At 52.8% G+C, this 27,072-nt stretch overlaps 1 protein-coding gene across 2 annotated transcripts; it reads right to left on the bottom strand.

Moving 5' to 3' along the window:
* Positions 1-3,910: 3,910 nt before the first annotated feature.
* SRP72 (signal recognition particle 72) lies at positions 3,911-26,715 on the bottom strand. Of its 2 annotated transcripts, XM_075929208.2 has the most exons (19): positions 26,556-26,715; positions 25,756-25,876; positions 18,971-19,094; positions 17,617-17,760; positions 16,263-16,374; positions 15,151-15,182; positions 14,392-14,516; positions 14,240-14,297; positions 12,864-12,995; positions 11,698-11,826; positions 10,289-10,361; positions 9,485-9,549; positions 8,640-8,735; positions 8,041-8,144; positions 7,152-7,229; positions 6,437-6,574; positions 5,720-5,757; positions 4,910-5,069; positions 3,911-4,175 (listed from the first exon to the last, which is right to left on the bottom strand). In XM_075929208.2, exons 1-19 carry the CDS (start codon positions 26,659-26,661, stop codon positions 3,995-3,997), a joined length of 2,016 nt encoding a protein of 671 aa, XP_075785323.2. In that variant the 5' UTR covers positions 26,662-26,715; the 3' UTR covers positions 3,911-3,994. The 2 variants fall into 2 exon arrangements, with proteins under 2 accessions (XP_075785323.2, XP_075785324.2); XM_075929209.2 differs by lacking the exon at positions 17,617-17,760.
* Between the last annotated feature and the right edge of the window lie 357 nt (positions 26,716-27,072).

Here is a 27,072-nt window from a genome sequence, read left to right as displayed (position 1 = left end):
AAGAGCTGCTGAGTCGGCTCCACCCCACACTGAGGCGGCCTCGCCTGCAGTATGTGCCCAGCCCTGGACAGATGTGAACAAACCGACAATGTTCAGAGAGCAATAAACACGGTTCAAGGCTTAGAACAGCGGCTCCCCACTGGGTACTGGCACCCCTGGGGGGGGGCAGAGGTCTTTTCGGGGTACATCAAGTCCTCCAGCTTTCCACTGTTTTACCACAGGATACATACAAACCACCATGCATCTCTCTTCCATTGATAGATGGTGAATTTAAGCACTTTGTGCAAAACTTTTATAGAGCGAGAGCTTTATTTGGGAATTTGGCCCTGTTTGGGGCCACGTTCTTGGGTGCTGCCAGTGATGCTATAGCTGAGCCCTCCCAGAGCTGAGCTGGTTCAGCATCTGTGTTGCTCTGCTGGGGGGCTGTATTACCCCAACTCTGTGCCCCAGCTGGGGGAGACCAGGGCTTTCTAGCCCCGCAGGCCAGGCTGAGGGCAGGTAGTTGAACTCCATGGCATGACCAGCACCCCAGGTAACAATCCCAAGGGGAACGCTGTGATCCAACCCATCACACTACTACAGGCTATAAAATTAAATGCCATCATTTTAAAAACTATCAACATTACCTTTCAAGTTATTAATGTTACCTCTGATCAGACACCTGAATTTCCAGCTTTACACATTACTGGTGTTTTCCCATTTTCATTTATTTTGGCTTGGCACAGTGAAAATAAATTAGTTTTTCTTTCTGGTCCCATCTTTTAGCAAATCACTGCAATGCTTGGGCTGGTAATACCACAGGATAATAGCACACACAAAACATTTCTAATATTACACAGTACATTTAATTTTGGGCCTAGTTGCCATTTTATATACCGATGTATCTGCATCTGAGATAAAGGGTTTTTTCCCCATTTCAAAAATGCAGGAATTAGCCCCAAACTAGGGTCCAGTCTTTGTTTACACATATCAACATATTGTAACTTTACTCATATGGGCAATTCCACTGATTTCAGCAGCATTGCTCAGGTAGGTAACTAAACATGCACCAATGCTCGCAGGATCAACCCTTTAGCCTTCTTTCTTTCTAACCTTGGTCTGGCATTTGGTGTGGTCCTACGCACCAGTTTTGTACCTGTTTCTTTGACACCTGTTCAGTGCTACCCTTTCACGTGGTAGCAGATAAGCTGGTGTGCAGGTATCTAGCTCATTCCCATCAATGTGTTCCAGGGGAACAAACTGATGGGAAAAGAAGGGTGAACTGCAGTGTGGTTTCAGAGGTACCCTACAACGGAGGGGGGTAAATGTGAAATGGTGCCAGTTGCAGGACTTGCAATGTTCCCTGGTCAGTTACACGGGTTGAAAAGCCCTAGTCTGGCCAGGTGGCGGCATTCAGTTCACAGATGCTGCCTCTAGTGAGGAACTAGCAGCTCTGCAGAAGCAGAGAAGGCCACTGGGATGATGTAGCCTAGCCAGTGCTAATGGGGGGGGGGAAGGGAGGAGAGAGCGGAGAGGAGAAAAGAGCAGCGGCCCAGGCTGGGGCTTGCAGAGCAGTGCTTCCACATCGGTGGCTCTGCATCACAGACCCCAGGAAGCAAACCAGCTGGCAGGAGCCGGGTGGTGGCGTGTGCCTAGAGCCTTGCAGGGAGCTCTGGGAAGATACGGGTTCACCTGGCCGCTAGTGGGGCACACGCAGCTCTGGATAACGGCTCCTGCTTGCTGCTTGGGAAACGTTATAAAGAACACACTGGTGTCGCGTGAGAAAGGGGCTGCGAGAGGCTAACGCAAGAGCAATGACTCAGGTTACCGTTGGGGCGTGGTTACTGCTGGAACAAGCCAGAGATGGGGCATGGGCACTAAACAAAGAAAGTCCCTTTTACTAAAAACTGAGACAGTGGGGCTGCTGGGTGGATGGCAGCCCCAGCCCTGATGTTTGTCCAGCACCCAGACCCCTGCCTTGCAGCAGCTCAGCGCTCCAGGGGGCACATGCCCCGCTCAAAGGGCTAGTGCCACAGCGTGGGAGGTATTGGCCCTGCCAGTCCTGCTACCCCACCCTCCGGCACTGAGAATTGAATCCAAGATGACCAGGTGAAACCCCCCCGAGCGTTTCATTTTAATGCCATTTTCAACCTCTCGTCCCAGCATCCAAACGCTGCACTGGCCCTCAGGATGGAAAGCTGCTTTCGGAGGAGCTCTTGGAAACTGGCCTTGCGAAGCAGCCTGCTCACCACCTCACCACAGCAGCCAGCTCCCTGCAGGGTGCAGCCTGGCACCAGTGGCACCGTTGTCAGGACATGGTAACTCACAGTGCCACAGGAATCGTTCCAGCACAGATTTCAGTCTCTCCGGGGAGGTGGGGGTGTGTGAAGTTCACCGTGCCTGGTGAGATGGCAGTTCAGGAGTCCGTTGCCTGAAAGCACCGGAATCGCCCACTGGAAACAGTGGAGAACCCTGCACCCATCTAGGACAATGGGAGCTGCTAGGTGCTGAGCACGCTGGAAAGTCTGGCCCGGCCTTCTAGACAGATTTTCTAAAGTCAGGCTGGGCTTCAAGTTCAGAGCACTACACACAAGAATTTAAAGGGACACTTGTACAACCCATGGTCTTGTTTACTAGCCACACTGAGTGGAAGAGGGTTAAAACCAAGATTTAAAAAATAAAATAGCCTTTTCCTGGGTTATGCTGTTTGCTTTTCACACGTCTGGTCACTGGGATGATGAAACAGACGAGTCAGACTCAGGTTCTCAAGCTGTGCAGTTCATATAGCAGCAGGTCTCAACCACTATACCAGTGGGCCACATCTGTGGGTTTCTGTATTTTGTGGGGATGTGTCCCCCATTACATATCTTACCCGTATGGCCTTGAGTCTGCCACGTGGGCCAAAGCTGAGCGCTGGTTGGGCTGCAAGCAGCCTGCAAGTTGAGAAGCACTGCTGTAAAGGTGGGGAAGCAGATTCTGCAGGGCCCGGTTTGTTTCCACTGACAGCAATGCTTGGTTGTAAATTTCTCTAGCAGACTGTTTTCACAATGCTGCTAGTTGGTGCCAGACTTTGCCCCACTCCTCCTTACTAGTGGAATGTACAGTCAAGTTTAACACGCCTCAGTCCCAGCACAGCACAGCACAGCACAGCACAGCAATCTCTTCCCTCCCCAAGCTCCTTGCAACACTCTCCTTTGCAACATTCACCACAACAGAAGCAGGAGGCGTATGGGGGAGGTTGCCAGGGGATCACGTGCAAACGGACGCACAGTCCACTGTAAACTTCCACCCAAAAGCACGAAGCACCTACTTGCCTATTTCCTGCTACTGACTAGGAAGGTAAAATCCCATTTGAACAGTCAACGGGTTAAACATTATGTTTAAACAGGATCCCACCTGCCTCCCACCAGCTGAGGCAGCCCCATTCCGCAGGGCCACCCCCCAATGAGGTGGGCCTGGCTGGACTGGAGCAGCAGCTAACCAGTGTATATACACACCAGCCCTTTCTGAAAGGCTTCTTGCTCATGCTGAGTGCTTCTCACACCCTTGTTCAGCAACCCTACCGCACCAGGTCATTTCGGAGAGAGGCGCTTTGGACTCTGCTGTGCGATTAACATACATTTAAAAGGAGAAACATCTGTGATTGGAGGAGAAGGGAAAAGGGTCCCCCATCATGTTCTGGATCTGGCCATGACGGAGCCGGGAGCCAGTCAAGCCAGGACACACTGTTTCAGAAAGAGGGAAACCCTGCTCATGTTGGCAGAGTTGAAGTCAGCAGGTGCTGGGATTGCTTGGCAAAAACTGTCTTTATTTTTTGGTGTCTAAACTTCCAGTGACAGAGGAAAAGCTTCCCCCTCCCCTCCCCACTGCAGAGGAAACCAAGCCCAGGAGGGCCCTTTTCAAGACAGTGGGAAGGAAGCCGGGACTCTGCTGTGTCTCACTCTGACCTTTATTCTGTTCTCAGCACCTTAGGCAGGGAGCTGCGTCCCACACAAGGCCAGCTCGGCGGCTGCTCTCACCAGCCTCCTTTGCCTCCTTTCTTCTTCTTCTGCTGCTGCTTCTTCTTGGTTGCCGCAGCGCCAGCAGGCTTCTGGTGCCGGGGGGGAATCATGTTACTTGTGGCCGCCGAGGACAAGGCCGTGGTGCTGCCAGGCCGTGGGGAGGTAGGCGGGCTGCTTGCTGTCTTACTGGCATCCCTGCAGGGAGACAGGGAACACCGCCCACATTAGCAGCACAGTGGTATGGTGCCCGTTTTATACCCAGGAGCACCACACACAGCAGCTCCACCGTTCGGCTCCGCCCACGGGAGGGTTCAGAAAAGAGCGAGATAAATGCATGGAGCACAGGTCCAACACCAGCTGATAGCCAGGATGGGCAGGGACAGCATTCCTGGCCTCTGTCTGGCAGGGGAGGGATCCCGTGAGGATTCCCTGTCGTGTCCCTCCCTCCGGGGCACTCGGCACTGGCCACTGCGGGCAGACAGGACACTGGGCTGGATGGGCCTTTGGTCTGACCAGCCCGGCCGCTCTGATGTAATTCTACCTGTGTTGTCCCGTAGCTGCACCTGGAGAAGGAGGTTTTGCTTCCTGCCCTGAAGTGCTCCTCATTCAGCTGCAAGGAGCTGAGCTCGAGTGTCATGACAGAGGAAGTTTGCCAGCCTGAGCTTTGTGCAGCAGGGCCAGCGCCCCAGGGCTGGTGCCTGCCAGACGCACGCCACGCACACAATGTGCTCAGCCTAAGACCACGACCGAGACAGCCCCTGCCCTGGGGAGCTGGCAACTTACCGAGCAAAGCAAGCCGGCTCACCGCGCTGGGGAGAGCCCGAGGGGCCACCGGCTTCAGGGGGCCGCAGTGCGAGCAGCTGGAGGAGCGTTTGCTACCGGAGGGACGGTGGGATTACGAAGTCCCCCTCTCCACAAGCCCTACTCACAGCTCAGACGTGCCGGCTGTCGTTGCTCCCTGGGTGCCCTTCCCAATCTGATCCTTCTTTTTGCCCTTCTTCCTGCCACGGTAGTAGGAGCGCTCTCGCATCGGCAGCCACCGCTCAGGGTCCGGGGTCACCTTGGGATCGTAGTTCTTGGGCAGTTTCCCTGCAGAGCATTGGGCCGGAGAAAAAGGCCGGAGTGCGTGTCATTGGGGAGAAGCCCACACATCAGAACGAAGCTTGGCCAGGAGCGATGTGCCTGATGGCGCCAGGGCAGTTCTCGGGCTGTGAGATGCAGGGGCTCTGGGACTCTGACCGGGGACAGCGAGGTGCTAGCTCTCACGGGCCCAGGGGGACACTCGCAGGAAAGCAGGCCTTGGAAATCAGTGCAGTTCTGGTTTGCTTAAGGCCCGGTCCTGCGTGGTGCAAGGTGCCTGCAATTCCCACTGAAGCCAAAGGAAACAGGTGCTCAGGCCTGGACACTTCACATTAGATGTTGACCCCAGCAGCTGGGGTTGGAGACAGACTAGGCAGGTCACGGGCAGGCAGTGCAGTGAGCTGGGTGGGGCCAGGGAGGGTGTGATCAGCCCCCTGCCATCCCTTCACTAGAGGTGGGATCCCAAACCCACCCCCGCCAAGGGAACGAAGCACTGAGCATCGATGGGCCTTCGGTTCCTAACTCCTGTAGGCCTCCCCCCCAAAACACAGCCTGGGATTGTCACAGTCTTTGGGGTCCTCTGGCCGGGCGTTTAAAGACTGTTCTTGGGGATGCGGCAGCGCACAGGGGCGAGGGCCCAGATCACACGCACAACTTACCCTTCTTTTTCTTCTTCTTTTTCTTCACGTCCCCTTGCCTAGACGAGGGGGCAGAAACAAGACCCCAGTGACGCACTGTGAACAGAGCTGGGGGAAGGGAGGACTTGCTCTTTTTGCAAGTGAGGGGGCGGGGGAAAGGACACCAGCCGCAGGGAAACGGTTCTAATCTCGTTACTTCCCCGGCAGCCCAGTCTGTACGAGACCTGGAGGCACAGGCACCAAGGCCGTGGGGAAAATCGCATGGTGCTGAGCACCCAGTCAGCCCCCTATCCCCTCCCCCAGCACCTCATGCCCACCAGCAGACCTCTCCCCCTGCGCTCCCTCACCCCCATCAGCTGTTTCACAGCATTCGGGAGGCTTGTGGGGGAAAGGGGCAAGCCCGGGGAAGGGGAGTGGGGTGGAAAGAGGCAGGGCACGGATGGACTTTGGGGGCAGGGCCTAGGCCAAGCCCTCCCGAAAGTCAGTGCCTGTGCCTGGAGTCCTGCTCCCCGCTCAAGGTTCCACTCGGCAGCCCACCGGCCAGTGCCCGGGACGGCCAGCGTGCGGGAATGTCCCGCAGAGCACGGGGCCTCACTGTCAGGCGGCACCGCTCTGGCTCCAGCCCCTCTGCCTTGCTGACCCGCCCCACGGCGCCCCCCAGGAGCTGCCTGCAGACACCCAGGGGCAGGCTCCAGGAACAGGCCGCGGACGGGATGGTGGGTGCGAGATGCTCCTTACCCTTGCTCTTTCTGCTGGCTCTCGCCGGTCAGCTTCCCGCCTTTCTTCCGCACGTAGGTCGCCCCGGGGGAGTTCTCGAGCGCATCCACGTCGACTTTCAAAGACATCGAGTCCGACGAGGGCAAGTGTCTGCTGAGGCTGCGGGAGGCCAGCGCTCAGGAATGCAAACAGGTGTGCGGGAGGCTCAAACCCCACCTGTCCCAGAAACTCCAAGTGAACTACCAGTAGCGGAGGGGGCAAAGCCACGGGGGACCAGTCCCTTCCCTTCCCTGGGCCGTCTGCCCCATCTGTACAATGAGGCTGATGCCCAGACCGCCCTGTAAGCAGCTTTGGGAGCTCTGATGGGCAGAGGGTAAGAACCCACACCAAATGGTTTGGAGGGAAAGCGAAGCAGCTGCCGTGCGAACAGTGGGGTCAGACTGATCTGTTCACTTATTAACTACCTTCTCGGCCCGACGGGTTAGACACCCAAACCCTACTAGGAGTAGGTGGCAGCTGGGCACCCAGCTCGCTGAGGGGCATCTGACAAGCCCGCCCTTGCTGTGAAGTTGCACTATGACCCTTCCCGCTCCTCCCCGGGTCAGAGGGCCTCTGTCGTCCCCCCGGAAGGGTCCTGAAGCAGCTCAAAATTCCCGAACACTCCGGGCACGGTGAGGAAACCGTTCAGGGCACTGAAAGGACAGCAAGCCCCTCCCACCGCCACCACAACGGATACACCTTCGCCTTCTCGGGGTCGACGAGGGAATAGGCGGAGATGAGCTGGGCCAGCGTGTGAGTATCTTTGGGGTTTTGCCTTGAAGAGAAGAAGAGAGGAACACTTTGAAGTTCACCGCACAGGCTACAAACACCAGACAAGCCCAGGTCCAGCTAGCCACACGGCCCAGCTCCGGCCACCCCACGCAGAGCTTTCAGCAGGAGCGGATACGGGCCTTGCGATTCACACTCTCTCATGCAGGGCGTTTACCGCCTAACGCTGCCAGGCACTTTGACGTGTCTCTTCGGGGACCACGCAGCCAACCACCATGGAAACCTAGGGCCTGCTTCCATTCGTCTTACGCCAAATATTTGTCATTTGGGTCAAATTATTGTTTTCAAGGTAGCTCCTCTGAAAATCTTCTGCCCCTCTGACAACCGCACTGTGTCTGCTGCTTGCCACGATTAGCAAGGACAAGCTCATCTGGATATTGGCACAACAGGAGAGCGCTAGCCAGGCCTCAGAATGAGCTGCACCAAGGAGGGCCCGGGGTTTACGCATTTCAGATAGGGACTGGGGAAGTCCTGCCACAGAGACGGGCACTGGCTGGGGCAGGAGACATGGCATTGCCAGGAAAGCCCCGGCTCCTCTCAGGATCCAAGGTGTGAGCACCCGGGAGAGAGATGGAGAGCTGCTCCTGCCCAGCCCAGCCAGGCCTGCAGTAGCAGCGCTTCATCCCAGGGAGCACAGCTTTGAGCAGAGGCCTTGTTACAATGTCTAAAAGGAGGAGCCAGTGCCTCAGACGTCACTGAAACGCTACAGACATCTGGCTCCAGAACCCCATGGCAGGCCTCCCAGAACGGCTCAGGTGCAGGCGGAAAACAGGCTACCCCGCTCCTTCCGAACTCACTTCCACAGCTCCTCCAGGTCACTGATCGCTTCCTTCTTCCTCCCGTACTTCAGCTTGAAGTTGGCGGCCTCCCTTATCAGCGACAGGTGAACTGGAGACTTGGGCTGCAAGTCACAAGGTTCTTCAACTGAAGACGTGTTTGCAGCCTTTGGCAAGCCAGCCACGTGCCTGCACTGCTAGAGGCCAGCGCAGCCCGACGCACCGTGGGCCGGCCAGCACTTCCCACCCGAGTCGTGTGGTGCAGGCTGCACTCGGCGCCCCTCTGAAGTGCTCTCACTCAAGCGCTCCCTTCCCCCAAGGAAGTGCCCATCGCCACTGGCAGCACGGGACACAGAGCGACAGAAAGTGCCCCCGATGGCCCGCACACGCGCTAACCCAACAGGCCACTTCGCCCTGCAGCCTTGCCACTGGCCCCAAGGACAGGCCTGGCGCCAGCAGCATGTCAGGGCGGGAGACAGGGAGCAGCGCAGCAGGTGCAAGACAACTGCCTGTTGCCATGCCCCTCTCCCACTCGCGTGCGGGAGGAGCTGGTCTCCAGCGAGTCAGCAAGGGCCGAGCGTAGCTCAGCTCTCCAGTGCTGTCTGCCTGGCTCTACTTGCCTGGTTCTCCTGGTACCACTGGATCGCCTGCGTGAAGACCTCGATAGCGCTGTCAATGTCTTCTTCGTGGCTGTACATCGTCACCAAGGCAGACACCTGCAAGGCACCGTGACAGTCAGCGCGTGGCCCGGGGCTCTCCTGGGACTTGGTGTGTCAGTAAAAGAATCGCTGGAGACGAAGTGGAATGAGCGGCCCCAATGGAACGTTAGAAGCAGCAGCCGCTGCCCCGAGTCCCCCCAGTACAGCCAGGACGCTACTGCAATGGTCGAAAAGCCCCGCTCTGCCGTCGAACGCTTTCAATCAACGGAGGGGACAGGGGACGAGAGAACCACTCGACTAGGGAGGGCCAAGGCTCCCGGGCCGCGCTCAACGCCACGGTAGGCAGAGCGCTTGCTGCCGCTGGGCTTCTGGCGGGGGGAGCGGGAAGGTCTTGCGCCACTGGCTTCTCCTTGCTTCCCGCTGCTCACGGCCAGTGTCGGACGCCTTCCCAGCATTCCTTGCTGCAGCTGCCACGGGCTGGTACGGGAATGCTGTCGGAAGGGGGGCAGGCCCAACTGGGACCGGAAGGGCAGCTGTCCGTCTAACCGCCCGTCTGGGGACCCAGTGCAAGTCGGGACCACGGCTCTGGCTGGCCTTTGCCACAAGAGGGGAGCTAGCCAACGGTCCAACAGCTACTCGGAGCTGTAATGCTCACGCCCCGCTCGGCAAGCGCGTCAGGCGACCGAGACCAGCGCGGGGCAGCCAGGCCTGACGCTCAGCCCAGGGTAGCTCAGGAGACAACAACAGGGAAGCTGCGTGAAAACCACAGGGAGCTCTGGAGGATGGTACCCTGGGATGCCACTCACCATGCCTGGCTTATGCTTCAGCTCTTCTATGCTCCTCAAAATGATGCATGCTTTGGTGACGCTGCCTTGGAGACAGAAGGGAGAAGAATGCACTTTCACCCACGCAGCAATGCTCGCCTGCCCTCTGGTCTCCTCTGGTCCCCTTTCCTCACAGCGCCCGGGGGAATCCGCACACGCCAGCGAGCCGCCGCACTGCTCTGCCGGCAGGGCCCCTGCCCGCTCCTCCCCACTCTCGGGAAGACCCCACCAACTGCTGGGAGAAACGTCCGTCCCAGGAGCGCTGTTCTCAGCCTCGGCCTACACAGCCTTTGCAGCAGCCCAGCACCTATTGGGCTCCCACTGGGTCCCCAGCATGCTCAAGGCTGCTGCCTCTAAGGGAACAGGGCAGCAGGAGACAAGGACGGAAGAGACGTGTCTCACCCCACAGCCGTGGTGAAAAGAGAAGAGCTCCGCCTCGGTCAGGGCTCAGTCTGCCCCCCAAACACGGTGCCCGCGGCTAATGACAACCCCCTCCCCCGGTTACTCCTCTCAGACACCAGAGGGGCGGCTGCAGCCTGGTCCAAGAACGGCTCTGGCCAAACGCAGAGGAGAGCTGAGAGGAGCGCAGCGGTGGCCCCAGCCCCTGCAGTCTCACAGAAGGGCGGTGTCTGAGAAGGTATTTCTAACCGGCCCTGCCTGGAGCTGCCTGGCCCGGGCTCACAGCAACAGGCAGCCCCCCTCAGCCCTGGCCTTAGGCCAGTGACAAAGATCTGGGGGATACCTAGCAACAAAGCAGCATTTCCTAGCACAAACGGGCACTGGTACCTTGAGCGATTTTCAGCTGGGCCATCGTCAGCTTGATCTGTGCCGCGTTGGCAGGGCTCTGCTCCGAGAAGTCCTGAGAGCGAGAGACGCCAGGGCACGTCAGCATGGTCAAACAGAGCGTCAGCCTTGGCCTGGGCCCATTTCAAACCCAACTTCCGAAAGAAAAGCTCGCGGGGGCGACTGAACAGCCAGGGAGGGAGCCGTTCCCGTGGCACCGCTCCATACAGAGCACCCAGCTGCTTCCAGGGACCGTTGCTCCTCCCACAGCACCATCCCCATCCACCCAAGCCAGGCCCAGCGGCCGTCTAGGGAGGCAGCTGGCCAGCGCAGCATGCCAGGTGACCCCACCACGGCCCAGGCCTTGTTCACGAGGAACCTGGCCCCGTTTCAGGAGAACAGGTGGAGTGCCATGCAAACACAGCGCCCGTTTAAGAGCAGTTCATTGCAGGCGAGCCGTCACTCAGGAACAGGGCACTCTGAAACCAGAGGTGCCCGCAGGCTCTGGCCCCGTTTCAGGAGAACAGGTGGAGTGCCATGCAAACACAGCGCCCGTTTAAGAGCAGTTCATTGCAGGCGAGCAGTCACTTAGGAACAGGGCACTCTGAAACCAGAGGTGCCCGCAGGCTCTGGCCCCGTTTCAGGAGAACAGGTGGAGTGCCATGCAAACACAGCGTCCGTTTAAGAGCAGTTCATTGCAGGCGAGCAGTCACTTAGGAACAGGGCACTCTGAAACCAGAGGTGCCCGCAGGCTCTGGCCCCGTTTCAGGAGAACAGGTGAAGTGCCATGCAAACACAGCGCCCGTTTAAGAGCAGTTCATTGCAGGCGAGCAGTCACTCAGGAACAGGGCACTCTGAAACCAGAGGTGCCCGCAGGCTCTGGCCCCGTTTCAGGAGAACAGGTGAAGTGCCATGCAAACACAGCGCCCGTTTAAGAGCAGTTCATTGCAGGCGAGCAGTCACTCAGGAACAGGGCACTCTGAAACCAGAGGTGCCCGCAGGCTCTGGCCCCAGTTTGTGCATGCAGAGAAGGGCTGGCAAAGGGCGTGGACTCCACCCTTTGGGATGAGAGGCCAGGAGAAGCGAAGTCAGCATGGTCAAACTGGAGGAGCACAGCCCCAGGGTCCAGCACCCACCAGGTCCCTCTGCGGAGGAAAGCAGGCCTGGCACCACCCCCATAGCGAAGGGGTCATTGTCACGTGGGGCTCGCCTATCACAGACAAAGCCAACCCTTCACCATCAGGGCGTGGGCGCCCGGCCGGGAGGTCACTGCATTCTCACTGGAAGCCAGTCACTCAACGCAGTGGCCACTGCCCATGGCAGAGCTCGCACCCTTTGGGCAGCCCCAGTGCTCCTTGCACCGAGGGACTGCCCTCCCCTCCCCTCTCCTGGCCAGCAGGGCAGTCACCCACCTGCAGGAGCTCTATTGCCTTCGCGTGCTGCTTCTCTCGGCAGAGCTGGGCAGCCTGGACCAGCACAGGCAGCAGGTGCTCAGGGTTCTGGGACTGCAAACTCGCTGACAGCTTGCGGCACTGATCGGCCTGAGGGACACAAGGGGACATTCGCCTCGGCATCAGTGGGCAGCTACTGACGCTGTGCAAGCCCCCAGAGAGCGGGGCCGCCCGATTCCGAGGCACCGATCGTCCGGCAGGAGGCTCAGGGGGCCCCAGCCGAGCTCGGGGCATGGCGGAGGCTGTGCCAACAGGTGAACGGTCACTGGCCCCTGGATATTCCAATGCAGGACTCCCAAAGGCAGGGCCTTTGCCATCGCGCTGCCCTCTGCTTCACTCCTCAGCCAGACGCCTGCACAGCTCTCCACCTGCGCTGGCCCGTCTCCTCACTGCCCTCCTCCTGCCTAGACACTTAGACCGCATGCAGCCTGGGGACAGTCTGTCGTGGGCTCCCAGTGCGTGGCTCAAACAGCATCAGAGCCTGTGGGCGCTACTGCAGTTAGAAATACACTGGCTGGGAAGAGACTCTCCAAGCGAGGCGCTGCGCAAGCCGCTACCTGGGAATTCTTCGCCACGGTTCTCCCTTGTTCCCCCCAGAATGCCTGTGCGGGACAGAAGGAGCTAGACCCACGTGTGCCGCTGGGAGAAGGGGAAACAAAAGGGGAACCATGTGAAAATGCCCAGCACGCCCCTTCCGCCAGATTCTATAACAGACACGGGACAAATCTCGGTTTCTACGCACATGCAGCTCTAGGCAATGGCATTTCTTTCTTGCCAGAGTGCCTCAATCTCTCACCGCAGGGCCCCTGAAAGCTGTCTTCAGCAGCCGGCGTGAACCCCCATGAAAGGCCTGCTCAGCTTCCTAGACCAGAGACCTGACTGTGTTCTTGTCAGTTACACTTCTCTAAAGCTCTGAGCTCATGGACCCAATCAATACTGGTACCACATCTGTAGTCCCGGGTTTGTGTTTTGGCAATGGGGGCCTTATTAACAAGAACAGCCATTGAAGTATTTCCTCATGTAGAGCAACACACAATTTCTTCTCAACCGTATATCCCCAGTCAATGCTAAGTTAACGAGTACTACATTTACCAGGACAGCATGCAGCAAACCAAGGACCACTCTACCTGATTGGTGTACATAGCCAGTAAAGCTTTGTTAAATTCGATGGCCTGCAGCTGTTTCTTGGAGAGTTTGTGCTCCACACCTTCTGCATTGGTCAATTTCACCTTTTTCTTTGAGTCAAAAACATTTTGGTCCTGGTGAAAGCAAAAACGAGATGAAGCCAAGTTACACTATCTCCTTTAAATGGTGATCTCTATCTTGATCCCCCAACTGACTGTGCTAGTACAAAATCCCACCCCCCACCACACTCAGATCGTGCCGTGAACACCCACGGGCACGTGTTTCCTCCCTGTTTGCCAGCACTGGGCAGCACAAAGAACACAAGACGAGGCAATGATGAATGGGGACTCCAGGTATTTCTTTCTTGCCAGAATGCCTCAGAATCTCTCTCTACAGGGCACCCTAAAAGCTGTCTTCTGCAGTCAGTGTGAAATCCCATGAAGTGCCTGAAACAGATAGGTCACTGTGGTCTAGAAACCAGACAGTACCAAGATCCATACCATCTTTTGGGAGGCATAGCTCATTTTAGAGAGAATTACACTTATTTTTCCCATCTGGCTTATGCATACCACTTTATATTACTTATATATGGGCAACTTTTGCATGTTTTTAACTGCAGAATTTCAACAAAGAGCAGAATGATTTACTGGCAACTCTGACCTGTCAAGCAAACATTTAAAAAATGACAGTAGAATGAGACTACATGAGAAACGACTCCTACATTATGCTATTTGTATAGTTTTCGCATACACAAATACTATTGTGTAAATACTATGTACTTGATGTAAGTTTCACTGTAGTGAGCCATCAGGTTTTGAAGACAGCACAAAAACCTCATGTTCTCAATGTAACTAATAGTTTGCATGATGCATTGTAGAAGTTACTGAATCCCAAACACAGCACACTTAAACCCCGAATCTTCCCATTCCCCCAACTCCCTCAATTCTGTACCTGAAAAAAATTCTCACACACCCTTAATCTAGAAGCTTCAGTCTTCTAAGACCCGGATCCTGCAAATTTCTAGGCACATATGTAACTACAGACATGCAAGCAGTGTGACTGGCTCCCATGGAACTCATGTGCGTGAATTTATCTACGTACAGGATTATTTTTGCAATCTGTATTTGTAGGGTTGGAGTCTCTCAGGATAAAAATACAATGGAAATACCAAAATAACAGGACAAACAGCAACACTGTAAATAGAACTTCCCTGCTAGAGAGCTTCTTCCACTTGAAAGCAAGTACTTATTTCCACTTGCAATCCTTCTGCACGCAGACCTGACCCACCCCCGTCAATGGGAGCTCTGCATGCAGTGAGTTCAGCGTTCATTCTGATTTCTCTCTCAAGCATTCTTGCAAAGAACAAGCAATTCTATACCTTGTTAATAGTAATGATGTTATTTGCAATTACAGCAAGCAATCCCACGTCTGTCGGCCTGCAGAGGAAAAATGAGAATTAAATATACAGCTATTAGACAGCAGCCGTGTCCCGTCAGGAAGGGTGAGAGCTTGTTTTAATGAAGCACTTACTTTAGTTTGATTATTTGATTGTAAAGCTGGAGCGCATCCTCTGTACGCCCCTGCAGCTGCATGATATAGGCCATCTGACCATGAATGATGGCCAGCTCAGCCTCAATGTCTTCCTCCGTCACATCCTGAAGGAAAACCACGACAGAATGAAGCCCCCCTCTTCCTGGGCTCCCTGGCTTCTGCGCTTGGCACTTTTTCAGTCTCTCCCAGGCAAAACCCTTAGTCATAATCCACTGCCAGAAGGCCAATCTTCAAAAGGCAGCCAAGCCATGACACGATTAAATGCATTCGCACCTTAAGCCACAAAATAGGAGCCAAAGGCCAAGCTACTCTTAACAATGGAAATTATCCTTTCGACCCACGTGCGAGCAAATCGCTTTCACCTTACAGACATGCCAAAGTGTGAGGCATGAATTGTGGGCCTCATTCACCACAGCCTCCACACGTCTGCAGTAGGCATACCTCCCCCTCCCTCTGAGGCAGCAGGAGCATACCCCCATTGCACTGATGTAAGGGAGTGCTATGTGGGCAAGGCCAGAGACAGTCTGGCCCCAAAAATGTACATTTCAGCAACAGGCAGGAACAACTTGCACCTCGGGATTGGAATCGGGAACATCAATGCAGGCAGACTGGAGACTACTGCTGGACATGATATTGTCTAACAATTTAACAAGCAATCACATGGCTAATTCCCGGGGCACCGCTCTGAAATGCATCAGTGTAAAATGCACCTTATGCGGAGTAACAGCAACAACTTACAGTGTCTTCCGAAAGCGACTGGCGACACAGATCTAGAGAAAATAATGTGAAACATTTAGAAAGGATCAATTCTTACCCACAGGAAGGCAGAGAACAGGACGATGGTAAGAATGTTTGTTTATATCAGGGTGGGCAACCTTTTCTTATCAGGGGCCACTGGCCCACAGAAAAATCAGTTGGGGGGAGGGAGGGGCTGCACACAAATAAAAAGCAAAACGAAAACAGAAAGCAAACATCCTGCTCTCATGTAAGAAGCAAAAAATACCCCAAAACCCCTCACTCACACTCAACTCGGGGTACTGGGGCGTGCCCAGTTCCGGCCGACCAGCGCTCACACTGCAGCCCTACAGGGTAGCCGAGGCTTGGCGCTTCCAGCCCATGGTGCAGAGACTTGCCATAGGCCAGATCAAATTAAACAGGGAGCTGGAAGTTCTCCACCCCTGGTTTATATTGCGTGTCCATTGTGGACTCTAAACGGGTCTACAAAATTTCACGGGCACATTTTAAGGCAAGTAAGTTTTTCACTTGTTTCTCTCCTTCCCCTGTTCATTTTCTTTAAAAGTAGTCTATCTTTCGTGAACTAGCTCTCACCACTATAACTCCGTGTCACCCACGTGACCTCACCAGACTTAAAAGACTGATGTACACTCAAAGAGCAGCTGCAGTTGACTTTTAAAACTTTTGCTACCATGAAGAGATTGCAGTACTGGCACAATCATAAGCACTTACCAAAAGCACTCAGGAATTAACTATCAAGCGGGAAGAAAGACTGAGATGTTCTATACAGTTTGCTACTGTAAAATGATGGCCAAACAATAAACGATATGTATCTGGAAAGCAGGAAGAGGGCTACAGATTGAAATGCTAAGCCCTTGCAGATAAGAAAACAATTTGATCCACGATAGCTAAAAAGAAGTGACATAACAAAAGTGACTTAAGAAATGTTAAGTGTTATGAAGTCCCAACCCCTCTTGGCGAATACACTAAGGAAACTAACAGAAGAGCCCTACAGTTGTCCAATCCCATTTTTAATCTGGAATCAAATCCTTGTTCTCTCTCTGTATTTACAAAGAATGAGTGATACACATCTTTATAACAGCCCATGTTGTTACCTTCTGCTTTCTGTAGGTTCTTCATTGCCTCAGTCAGCCTGCCTTGCCCAATCAATGCACATGCAGAATTATAACACAGCTCATAGGAGCCTTCTTGGAGGCCCAGATCTTCCTAATAGAGAGAGAGGATCAGGTTAAATGCTTGAAAGGCAAATTTACTACCTACTTTATCCAGCCTAATTTTGGATCAGAAGCTAATCAGATTTGTTTAAAGATACTTTTACAGGATTACTCCAGGCAAAAGCCATAGCTTTGGGCAAACATGCCAACTTCTTAGATTAATATACAACAGAAGATTCACTAGGAAATGCACGTGAAGGTGATTTTGAGAGGCTATGTGCTGTCAAAAAAGCCATGGCATGAATGGTCTTCCCCTTATGCTGCAAGACAAAGCCAAGGGGGAATCTGCAATGGAGATATCCAACTTCTTGCTGCAGAACAGTCCAGCTCTTAGGAATTAGAAAAATAACCGGATTAGATCTCAGGAGAACTATCCATGCTGCTTAAGCAGAGAATTGGCAGGAACTGCATCCCTGGAGAACTTCAAAGACAAGTTACAGCTTTAAATATTTTAAAACACACGTAATGTGCCTAACCATTGAGCATTACACTCACAATGGATCTTCCCAGTCACTAGTGCACATTAGCAATGTTCTGCTGGATGGAAGCAGAGGCGCTCACAGCCATTCACGTTCAGTGGATCTGGCTGGTGTGCACTGTCTTGGACACTCACTGTCGATGACCAGATTGCACAAGGCTATAACATGTGCATGAGCGCTGTGTTGTGCATCGGACAGTGCCAACTGCAAAAGGCACTTCTGTTCATTTAAATTAAATTATACCTGAAATGCCAGGGCATCCAATAGAAGAGTGACAGGGTAAGCAGGGTGACAGACAACTTATTAGCATTAGGAGAACCTTGGAAGTACGGCACGCACTGGGGCACTAGGGGAGAGGTCACTCCGGATGCACTCCTGTTGGATAGGAGGCCTCCAGTTTGGACACGTGATTGCCAGCTGAGGTCACATGGGCTACTTTCTGGGTTTTAGCCAAGCAAACTATGGAAGACCAGTGCTAATAGCCACAAGCAGAGGGAGAAATGCTGCCTGCTAGTACTTTATAAAATAATTACATCTCCAGAACACAGCCTCACTCCACACAGCTATGGGGTAGGGAGACATTACTCTTTTCTGTGTGTATTAGCCAAGTTCTCCTATTTTCTCTTTACGATTTAGCTTCTCCAATGTCTCCTTCCCATCCCTCCCATCCACGAGCCATGCGATTCATCTTCAGAAGTGTTCTTAGAGGGCAAGGTTCAGCAGAGCGTGAAGGGGGAACACGCAAACACACTCACTGGCTCCACTTTCTCCCATGTGCTCTGTGCTGCAACCACTGCAGAAAGATTGGTTTTCCTTTCTTCCTCATAGTCATCTTGGGAGTTCCGGATGAGATCCCGATACACGGCTAAGCAGTCGTCAAAGCGCTCCAACCTGTACAACTGGAAAGGGAGACACTGCCCTGCACACCGGCCTCCACAGCTAGACACACCTAAACAAGTGCTGTAAAGTCTACTGCAGAATTTACTCTGAACAGAGTCGATTTTGGTCTCTGCCAGCCTCTTCACTACAAGCTTCAGCACCTCTCAAGAAACCAGATTAAATAACCTTCTTTCAAAAACTATTTACAGCAAGCAACTGTTCCTTCCACATGTTGGGACTATTCTCATCAACTGAAAACAAGGGAAGGAAGAAAAGCTTTTTCTCTTCCTCTTTTCCATCCTGGTGCTCCAAGCCTAGCTCAAGTTATGCCACTTCCCACACAGCTGCTCCTGATGTTAAGCAACTGTATGCATGAAGCACCTGCAGGACTAGATCCTATGAAGAGCTGACCTGGCTCACAGAGCAGAAAGGTAATCACTCTCCTTGGGACCTGCCCACTTCCTTAGCTGATGGAAACCCATCGCTTTGTGCTACCCCGGGGGAGAAGGAAGATGACCAGTTATATGGCTGCACAGGCACATTCTGGTTAAGTAGCTTCCAGCAAACTACCCTGATTTCTGGAACAGAGGAATGTGATTCAGTAGACAATGAAATACAGGCAGTCCCCGGGTGACATGGATCCGGCTTAAATCGGATCCCTACTTACAAACGGGGTGAGGCAACCCTGCACTAGCTGCTTCCCCCCAGCAGACCAGGGAGACGCGAAGCTAATGCCGCCCCCAGCAGACCAGGGAGACGCGAAGCGGCTTTTCTCAGCAGACACCTCAACTTGAGAATAAAGGACTGAGGGAAGTGAGGTGTGGGAGAATAAAACTGAGCTCTGGAGAAATGTTTGGCTAGAGTTTCCCCTACAATATGTACCAGTTCCGACTTACATACAAATTCTACTTAAGAACAAACCTACAGTCCCTATCTTGCATGTAACCCAGGGACTGCCTGTAGAGGGAAGTGGGGGGCCAACAGAGAAAGGATGGAGCTACCTGCCCGAGCTGGTAGCTTGGAAGACCCCAGCTAACTAGAAGAGAGGGTGAAATCTTAAGTCCCTCTGAAGTCAATGGGAGTTTTGTCTGATTTCAGTGAGTTTCTGCCAAGAACATAACAGGGTATTTTTAAGTCACAGCTGAGCATTAGAAAAGTTTGTGTCCGATTTTTTTCCAACTCACAAAGCAGAGGGCTCATGAATGACAGAGTTCCCAAAGCGGTACTTACCACTTGTCCGTACAGCTCCTTCAGTTTGTCTGTCTGCTGGCTGGCACACTGAATGGTCTTCAGCGCACTTTCAATTCTGTTCAACCTGTACTCACAGTATGCCTTCTCAAAGGTGATGGAGTCACTGAGAAAACAAGGCAGAGACTGAGGGTGGGAGCACAACTACAGCACTCCTCTTACAACATCTGTCTCCTAGGAGAGCCATGACCCCTTATTTAAGCATCCATAATTACTCTTACAAGATCACTATATTAGAAGAGTTGGCACCAGGTATTGAAGTATCTACTGAGCACTAACAATGCCTAAAACAGGTTTTCTTAGCCAGGAGGGAATGCACAAGCCCTATTCCAAAGAAGAATCGAAATTAGCCAGAACAGTTCATACTCATAAGTACCCATAACCACTACAATATGGCATTGAAATCTCATAGATGTGCAGACTGTTTATTTTTTGTAACACTTTTCTAAGGCAGACCAATGAAAAGCTTCACTGAATAATCAATGAAGGAAGAGAGGACTGGTCGCTGCTGCATACAGAAAGGTATATCACTGCAACCTAAAGCTATAAGCAGAGCAAATGTGATGACATGCAATCTCTCCTTAAACATAAAACACCACATCTGATGCTGAGCAATAAGTGCTGTCAAGAAACACCATGATTACAAGGGAAAACTAATGGCAAAACTATTAGGTTGAATCAGACTTTAAAAAGCTCTAATGACACCAGCAAGCCATAATATACACAGCATGGGTAGTTTTTATTTAAAAGGAGTCCAGTGTGTATTTCTCCAAGGGAATTATTGATCAGACTGAGTGAAAGCAAAAAGAAGGGACCAACAACTTACTGTGACTAACAAAGATGCTGTGAGAGAGGTTTGTCCGTGTTCACATTTTATTTAAATGTTTTCTGCACTCAACATTTCTGGGGGAATACAAGGATGGAATAGTAATAAAAAAAGATTAAAACATGATCCTGGTCACGATAGCCCAAAAGTTACTCAGAACAGATGCATAAAGTGTGATGAGAACTTTCTTTGCTTTGGAGAATACACAATTTAGTGGTTGGGCAAAACCCTGCTGTATATGGAAAAAGCTAGAGTTTCGTAAGAATGGCCATACTGGGTCAGACTCCTGGTCCAACTAGCCCAGTAACCCATCTCCAACAGTGAGCAGAGCTCCAATGGGAGTGTACGGAAATGGAGAGAAATACACCTGTCTTCCACTCCCAGCTTCTATGCAGCGTACTTGAGCCATGCCAGTCCCAAGATAGCTAGCTACCTAATAACCTGGAATCAACAACTACAATTACGCTCATGAAACAATGGAAGATATTGAAGTTAGTCCCCTGAATTACAAACTCATCATGAAAAACAAGAAACTTAACAGCAACATCTACTTCCCAAACAAACACAAGAAACAAAACATCATCCCCAAGGGTCTCATCATCTATATCCTCTGACCAATGCATACATCTCTACTCCTGACTTCTGGCCGTCAGAAGTTCAGGGTTACCTTGAGCATGGAGCTGCATCCCTAACCATCTTGGCTAATGGCCACTGTAGACCCACCCTCCATAAACGTATCTATTTTTAATCCAGCTATAATTTTGGCCATCACAACATCAATAGTAAAAAAGTGTGAGAAAGGGTGAATGACTCTTCTCTTTTCCCTTTCCCACACCATTCATGAGCTTTTGGACCTCTAGCATATCCCCACTTGCTCATCTCTTTTCTAAGCGGAACAGCCCTAATATTTGTAGTCTCTCCTCATATGGAAGCCATGCCCTGGATCATCTTTGTTGTCTCTCTCTGAACCGTTTCCAGTTCCACTATGTCCTTTTTGAGCTGGAGTGCCCAAGCCTGGACACAGTGTTGAAGGTGTCGGTGCACCATGGATTTACACAGTGGCGTTAGGAAGTTCGGTATCTTATTTCTTTACCCCTTTCATAATAATTCCTAACATACTGCTAATCTTTTCCACCACTGTTGCACATTTAGCTTCAGTTCTCAGAGAACCATGCACAATGATTCCGAGAGCTCTTTCATGAATGAGAACCATTCAGTTGGATGATTTTTGTCATTCGGATTTTTTTCCAATGTGCATTACTTGCATTTGCATCAATGAATTTCTTCTGCCATTCTGATGCCCTGTCACCCAATTCTGTGAGATCCCTTTGTAGCTCTTCGCTGTCTGTTTTAGACATAACTCTCTTGAATTATTTTGTTTCACCTGCAAATTTCGCTACCTCACTCATCACCCTTTACCAGCTCATTAACAAATATGCTGAACAGCACACGTCCCAGTACAGTTTCTTGGGCAACCCTGCTGTTCACTTCTCTCCATTGTGAAGGCTGACCATTTATTCCTACCCTTTGTTTTCTACCTTAACCAATTATGGATCCATGAAAGGACCGTTCCTTTTATCCAGTGGCAGATACTTTACTTTAGAGCTTTTGGTGTGAACCCTTGTCAAAGGCTTTCTGAAATTCTAAGTACACAATGCTTGCTAACACCAAAGAATTCTAACAGACTGGTGAGGCACAGCTTCCCTCTACAAGAGCCATGTTGACTCCTGTGACGTAGTGGGGGTACCTGGCTGGTGTCTATGCTGCTGGCTCTGGGGTAACCCCCACTGGCTGCCGTGGGTACCACGACCCAGCAAAACAGGATGAGTCACTATGCAAAGGGATCTCTCAACCAGTATGGCCAGACACCCCCCATGGAGAGGAACAAAGGAAGGTGGAATGCTGCCCTGGCTGGGGGGCAGGGCTGGAAGAGTGTTGGTTAGTTGCTGTCTGGGAGCATGAAGGAGACAGCCTAGGGAAAGGGGCTGGAGTTTAGGGGCCCAGTCTCCCCCATCTCAAGGGGGCCTGAGGCATCCTAGCCCAGCTCTGTGACCAGATTACATCTGTGCTGTGCTGTATCCTGGAGAGGCAATAAACTTCCTCTATTCCACCGGCTGGTGCAGTCTGTTTGTGCCATTTCGGGGTGCAGGAGACCCCCAACGCGCCGTCACAACTCCTCCCCAACAAACTGTGTTCATCTGTATGTCTGACAATTCTGTTCTTTCCTGCAGTTTCTACCAATCTGTCCAGTACTGAAATTAGGCTCACCATGCTGTAATACACCTCTGGAGCCCACAGATCAGTGTTACATGAGCTATCACCTAATCAGAGGTTTGTTTCAGCAGTAGGTTATAACAGTAGTTGCAATCTCATAGCTGAGTTCCTTCATCTGGACTTGGTGACTTATTACCATTTAATTTATCAATTTAAACAATTTGCTTAAAACCTCTTCTACTGACACATGAATACAGATAGAACTTCAGATGTATTGATTTTATTGCCCCAAAACAGCAGTTCTGATGTACTCATGGTAGGATTAAATTAAGAACTGCCTCTCTGCTTCTGGGTTCCAGGACTAGCTGCTCTAAGTAGCAGTAGTTCATGGAGTCTAGGCATTACGCCTCTGCAACAGGTCATTTCCCATGACCTTCTCCAACTCTTACAAGCACCTATGTATATTTACGCAAGCTTATTGAAAGCTGCTTTCCACAGCCTCATCTATTGACAGGCACGCTAGTTCATCAATCTCAGAGTTTAGGTTCCTTGCATTTGTATACAGCACTTGCATGCTTTGCCAACATTCAATTCAACATTCAAAAGTTATTTATTAGTTCCCATAATAAAAGAACTAGAGGACACCAAATAAAATTAATGGGTAGCAGGTTTAAAACTTATAAAAGAAAGTTCTTCTTCACACAGCGTGTAGTCAACCTGTGGAACTCCTTGCCAGAGGAGGTTGTGAAGGCTAGGACTATAACAGAGTTTAAAGAGAAGCTAGATAATTTCATGGAGGTTAGGTCCATAAAAGGCTGTTAGCCAGGGGATAGAAATGGTGTCCCTGGCCTCTGTTTGTCAGAGGCTGGAGAGGGATGGCAGGAGACAAATGGCTTGATCATTGTCTTCGGTCCACCCCCTCTGGGGCACCTGGTGCTGGCCACTGTCAGCAGACAGGCTACTGGGCTAGATGGACCTTTGGTCTGACCCAGTACGGCCGTTCTTATGTTATGTTCTTAATTGTTTGCATGCATGTGCTGTTTTTAAATGGGATTCTATTTCATTTGACTGTTCCTCACTATACTTTATGAATTTCTTACATATCCGCTTCTCCCTCATCACCCAGCAGGCATGTTTCTGCCCAAATCATGTGCTCCTCTGCACCTGTTGGTTTTCCCTTAGCTCTGAGTTCAAAAATCCTCTCCAGCCCTATTGTAATTCACGTGCCAGAAGTCTGGTTCTACTTAGGTAGGTGGAATCCACCCTCTCGAATAGGCCACTCCTTCCCAAAAGGTTCCCAGTTTCTAATAAACCTAAACCCCTCCTCCCTACACCTTTGTCTCGTGTGCACATTGAGACCCTGCAGTTCTGCTTGTCTTCCTGACTATGCACATGAAACTGGAACCATTTCAGAGGACGCCACCATAGAGACCCTGGACTTTAATATCTTACCTAGCAGCCTAAATTTGGCTTCCAGGACCTCTTTCTACCTTTCGCTATGTCTTTGGCACCAACATGTACCACAACCACCGCTCCTTCTCAGCACTACATAGAAGGCTATATACATGTCTCATGCAATCCACTACCCTCACACCTGACAGGTATTTTGCCATGACTTTCTCTCAGTCCTCACAAGCACGTGTATATTTATGCAAGCTTATCAAAAGCTGCTTTGCTATGGAAGTTATGAGTGTTCAAAGAGGTAAGAAATTAAGCGACAACCTAGCCTATGGTTTTACGTTCGTATTAGTGTTTATAAATAAGGGCTATGACAACTTACTTTGAGAGTATTGCTACAACACCAACACTGTCTGTTCTACATCCTTTCCCTTCATGCATACGACTTGCTTCCCCAGAGGGAAGTGATGCTGACAGTACATACTGTCAGCAAAATTAATGTGAGTTCCTATACAGCAGTTTTCATCTTAAGCCACAGCACAGACAGCAGGGCACAAACACCTTTGTGAGGCAGGAAGATGGATAGGTAACATTTATCACTGCCATTTCACTGATGGGAAAATGCAGCTAAGGAGAGCCATGAGCCCAAGTTTTGGGAACACTCATGCACCTTCTGAACTTTATTGGCATGAGCAGTTCCATTGCCTTGAGCAGGAGCGCTTATGAGAGGAAGGGCAGGTCTACACTACAATCTTCCCTCGACCTGTGTTAGGTTGCGTTACTGCCACCACAACACAGCAGTGGGTGATGTCCCACCTCTTGTCGGTGACGTGTGTCACCAGGAGCACTTCCACCCAATTGTGAAGGACAGTGTCAAGGGCTGATGGCTCAGGCACTCATCTCCACTCAGCTGCCCACTGGAAGCCCCGATGCCCCCCCAGTGATTCTCACCTCCATGCTCCCAGTCATATGTTGACTCTGGATAGGGGGGAGGGGGGGAATAGCAGGGTTCCCAAAGGGAAACTGGGAGCCCAGGCTGCAGCCCAGCTTGGTACAGACCTGGCAGCAGCCACACGGGGAAGCCAGGAGCTAGCTTTATCATTTCACAGCTCTGCTGGATGACAGCCAACAGCACCACCTCTGCACAGCTGCCACGTCACCCTAGCTACACTGAGAAGTCCTACACCTCATGTGGAGGAGGAGGAGTTATGTTAGTGTAGTAGGGCACTTACATCAGTGGGAGCAAGGCTGTACTGTGTGCAGTGACAGGGTCAGCTTGGCATAAGCTGCCTTACACTGACCCATGCAGACCAAGCCTAAAGTGAAGCATGCAAAACAGGGAAATCTGTAGCAAAGTCACTGTCTACCAGCACCATCCTCCTATCTAGGATACAGTAAAACTCCGGTGGTCCAGCATCCAGTGGTCTGGCATGCTTCATGGTCCAGCACCAGCTGCAACCCGGAAGTGCTCCGGCAGCTGGGTCAAGTTGTTAGTCAATTACACTAACTGTGGCTGGATCTGCAGGCAACAGACTTGCAATTTATCTTTGCTCTGTTGCCTCTGGGGGGCAGGAGAGGAAGGAGAGAGGGAGGAGGAGGGGACAGAGGTCAGCGGGGGCAGGGGCACTGAACTCTGTCATGTTGCAGGGAGGTGGAGAGGGGGCAAGAGACAAGCAGCTGCTTCAGGAAGTTTTAGTCAATTACACTGCCCCAGGCTGGATCCACAGTCCACAGGCTCTCAATCTACCTTTTCTCTCTACTGCTTGGGGTAGGGGGTCAGCGGGTGGGGGGGTGCCGAACCCTCCCTCCTGTTGCAGGGAGGCAAAGCCTGCAAGGGGCAGAACCAGAGAGGGGGCAAGAGGCAGGCAGCTGTGTTCAGGAAGTTCTAGTCAATTACAATGCCCCAGGCTGGATCCACAGCTGACAGGCTCTCAATCTACACACCTACACACACACGCCGACCCCTACCCTCCCTCCTCCAGGCAGTAGAGAGGAAAGGTAGATTGAGAGCCTGTTGCCTATGGATCCAGCCACCGGCAGTGTAATTGACTAGAACTTCTTGAAGCGGCTGCCTGCCTCTCGCCCCCTTTCTGCTTCCCCGGCTCGCAGGCTTTGCCTTCTTCTAAAATGGCGGAGGGTTCGGCCCTTGCGGCGCTGTTCCCCTCCGACGAGGCCTGCCCCCGCCAGAGTACCTCCTGATAGTCTGGCATTTCTGATCATCCGGCACTACCTAAGTCCCAAAGGTGCCGGATTATCAGAAGTCTACTGTATTAGCTTTTCAGGGCTTGCACATACTTCCCTTGCGGGAGCCTCTGGAGCTACCACTCACCTAGTTAACACTTTGGTGTGGGTGTGGATTACACCCAGGGCTTCCTTGAAGCTTCCATTCTGAATGAGACACACCACTTTGCAGTGAAGGGCAGTCACATCATCCTTGTTGATCTGCAACACTTGGGGAAGCAAAGAGAGTTATCACAATCTCTAGCTCCATTCTGACTTCCCACTGAAAACAGAGCTCATCACATTTAAATCCACACAATGTCCCAGACTGTGCCTTGAGCGGCAGGGTTTTGCCCACAGAAGCTCCTGATCCGATACGTTTGTTAATCTCCACCGTGCCACAGCACTACTCGCTGTTACCAACATGGCCAAACCCCCTGGGGGGGATTGTGGATGTGGCAGTGCAGTGACTGGCCGATCAGCAGACGGGACGCACGTTCCTCCCCGCACTGGGCAGCACATGGGTTAGCGGGCAGGCTGGCCAGCAGCTGGGCTCAGTCCCGGCTTGGATGGGTCTGGGGCACTGAGAGAGCATTAGGGCCCGGCGGGCGGGCAGGCAGCCCGGCTCACCTCTCCCCGCCCCGCCCCCAGGGGCTGTAGCTGGCTACGGGACACGAATTCACGAGGGGAGCCGCAGCCCTGGCGCGAGGGCCCTGGGCGCGGGCCACACGCGCGATGGCTGCACTGGGGGGGGGGGTGCGGGTCACGCGCAGGCCCGGGAGCGCGCACGCCGCGCATGACGGCGTCCCCCGAGCGCGGCAGGCCCGAGCCAGGCCCGCTGCGAACCCCCCCGCTGTCGGGCGGGGGGGGGAGGAGCCCGGCGGGGGGGGGGGGGCGCCCGGGACTCACGCTTGTTGACGGACTTGAGCGCGCGGCCGAAGTCTCCGCTCTGGCCGCTGCGATTCACCTCGCTCCACAGCGCGGCCGCCCCCCCCGCGCCGCCCGGCGCCGCCATCTTGGGCACGCGCGCAGGAAGGCGGCGGGCGGTGCCACCCCTTGGCCCCGGAAGTGAACGCGGGCCGAGGGGCGGGGCTGGCGCGGGACACGCCCCCCAGCAGGCTCCGCCCGGCTCGTGAACAGCGTGGGGGGTGGGAGTCGCCGCTCTCGGGCAGCGCCCCCTGCACGCGCCGGTCCATTAACCCAGCCCGCCCATTGCTGCCAGGCGGCCGGGGGGGCCTGCTCAGCCCCCCCCCCCCCCGCTACTGCTCCTTGGGCTCGTCCATCCAGCCCCGGGATTGACACTTTCCTGGCGTGGGACCTATTGTCTAACACTCGCGGCTCAGCGCTGGGGGGGGGGGGGCAATGCAAGAACAGCGCTCGAGGATGGGGCCGGATTCTCTCACTCGCCCCGCCCCTTGTCCACTCG

The sequence above is a fragment of the Pelodiscus sinensis genome, chromosome 4, assembly GCF_052426305.1.
Source record: "Pelodiscus sinensis isolate ZL-2025 chromosome 4, ASM5242630v1, whole genome shotgun sequence".
Lineage (NCBI taxonomy): Eukaryota > Metazoa > Chordata > Testudines > Trionychidae > Pelodiscus > Pelodiscus sinensis.
Note: the sequence above shows the minus strand (reverse complement) of the source record. Positions and strands in the feature narration are given on the sequence as shown.

Bases quoted from the DNA above. Each gene is read 5' to 3' on its own strand.
- SRP72 (XM_075929208.2), bottom strand. From the start codon at position 26,661: ATGGCGGCGCCGGGCGGCGCGGGGGGGGCGGCCGCGCTGTGGAGCGAG. The intron at 16,375-17,616 runs GTGAGTGTGTTT...TCTCTCTATTAG, and splicing joins CATGGGAGAAAGTGGAGCCA to GAAGATCTGGGCCTCCAAGA. The intron at 14,517-15,150 runs GTAAGTTGTTGC...GTTTTCCTTCAG, and splicing joins AGTCGCTTTCGGAAGACACT to GATGTGACGGAGGAAGACAT.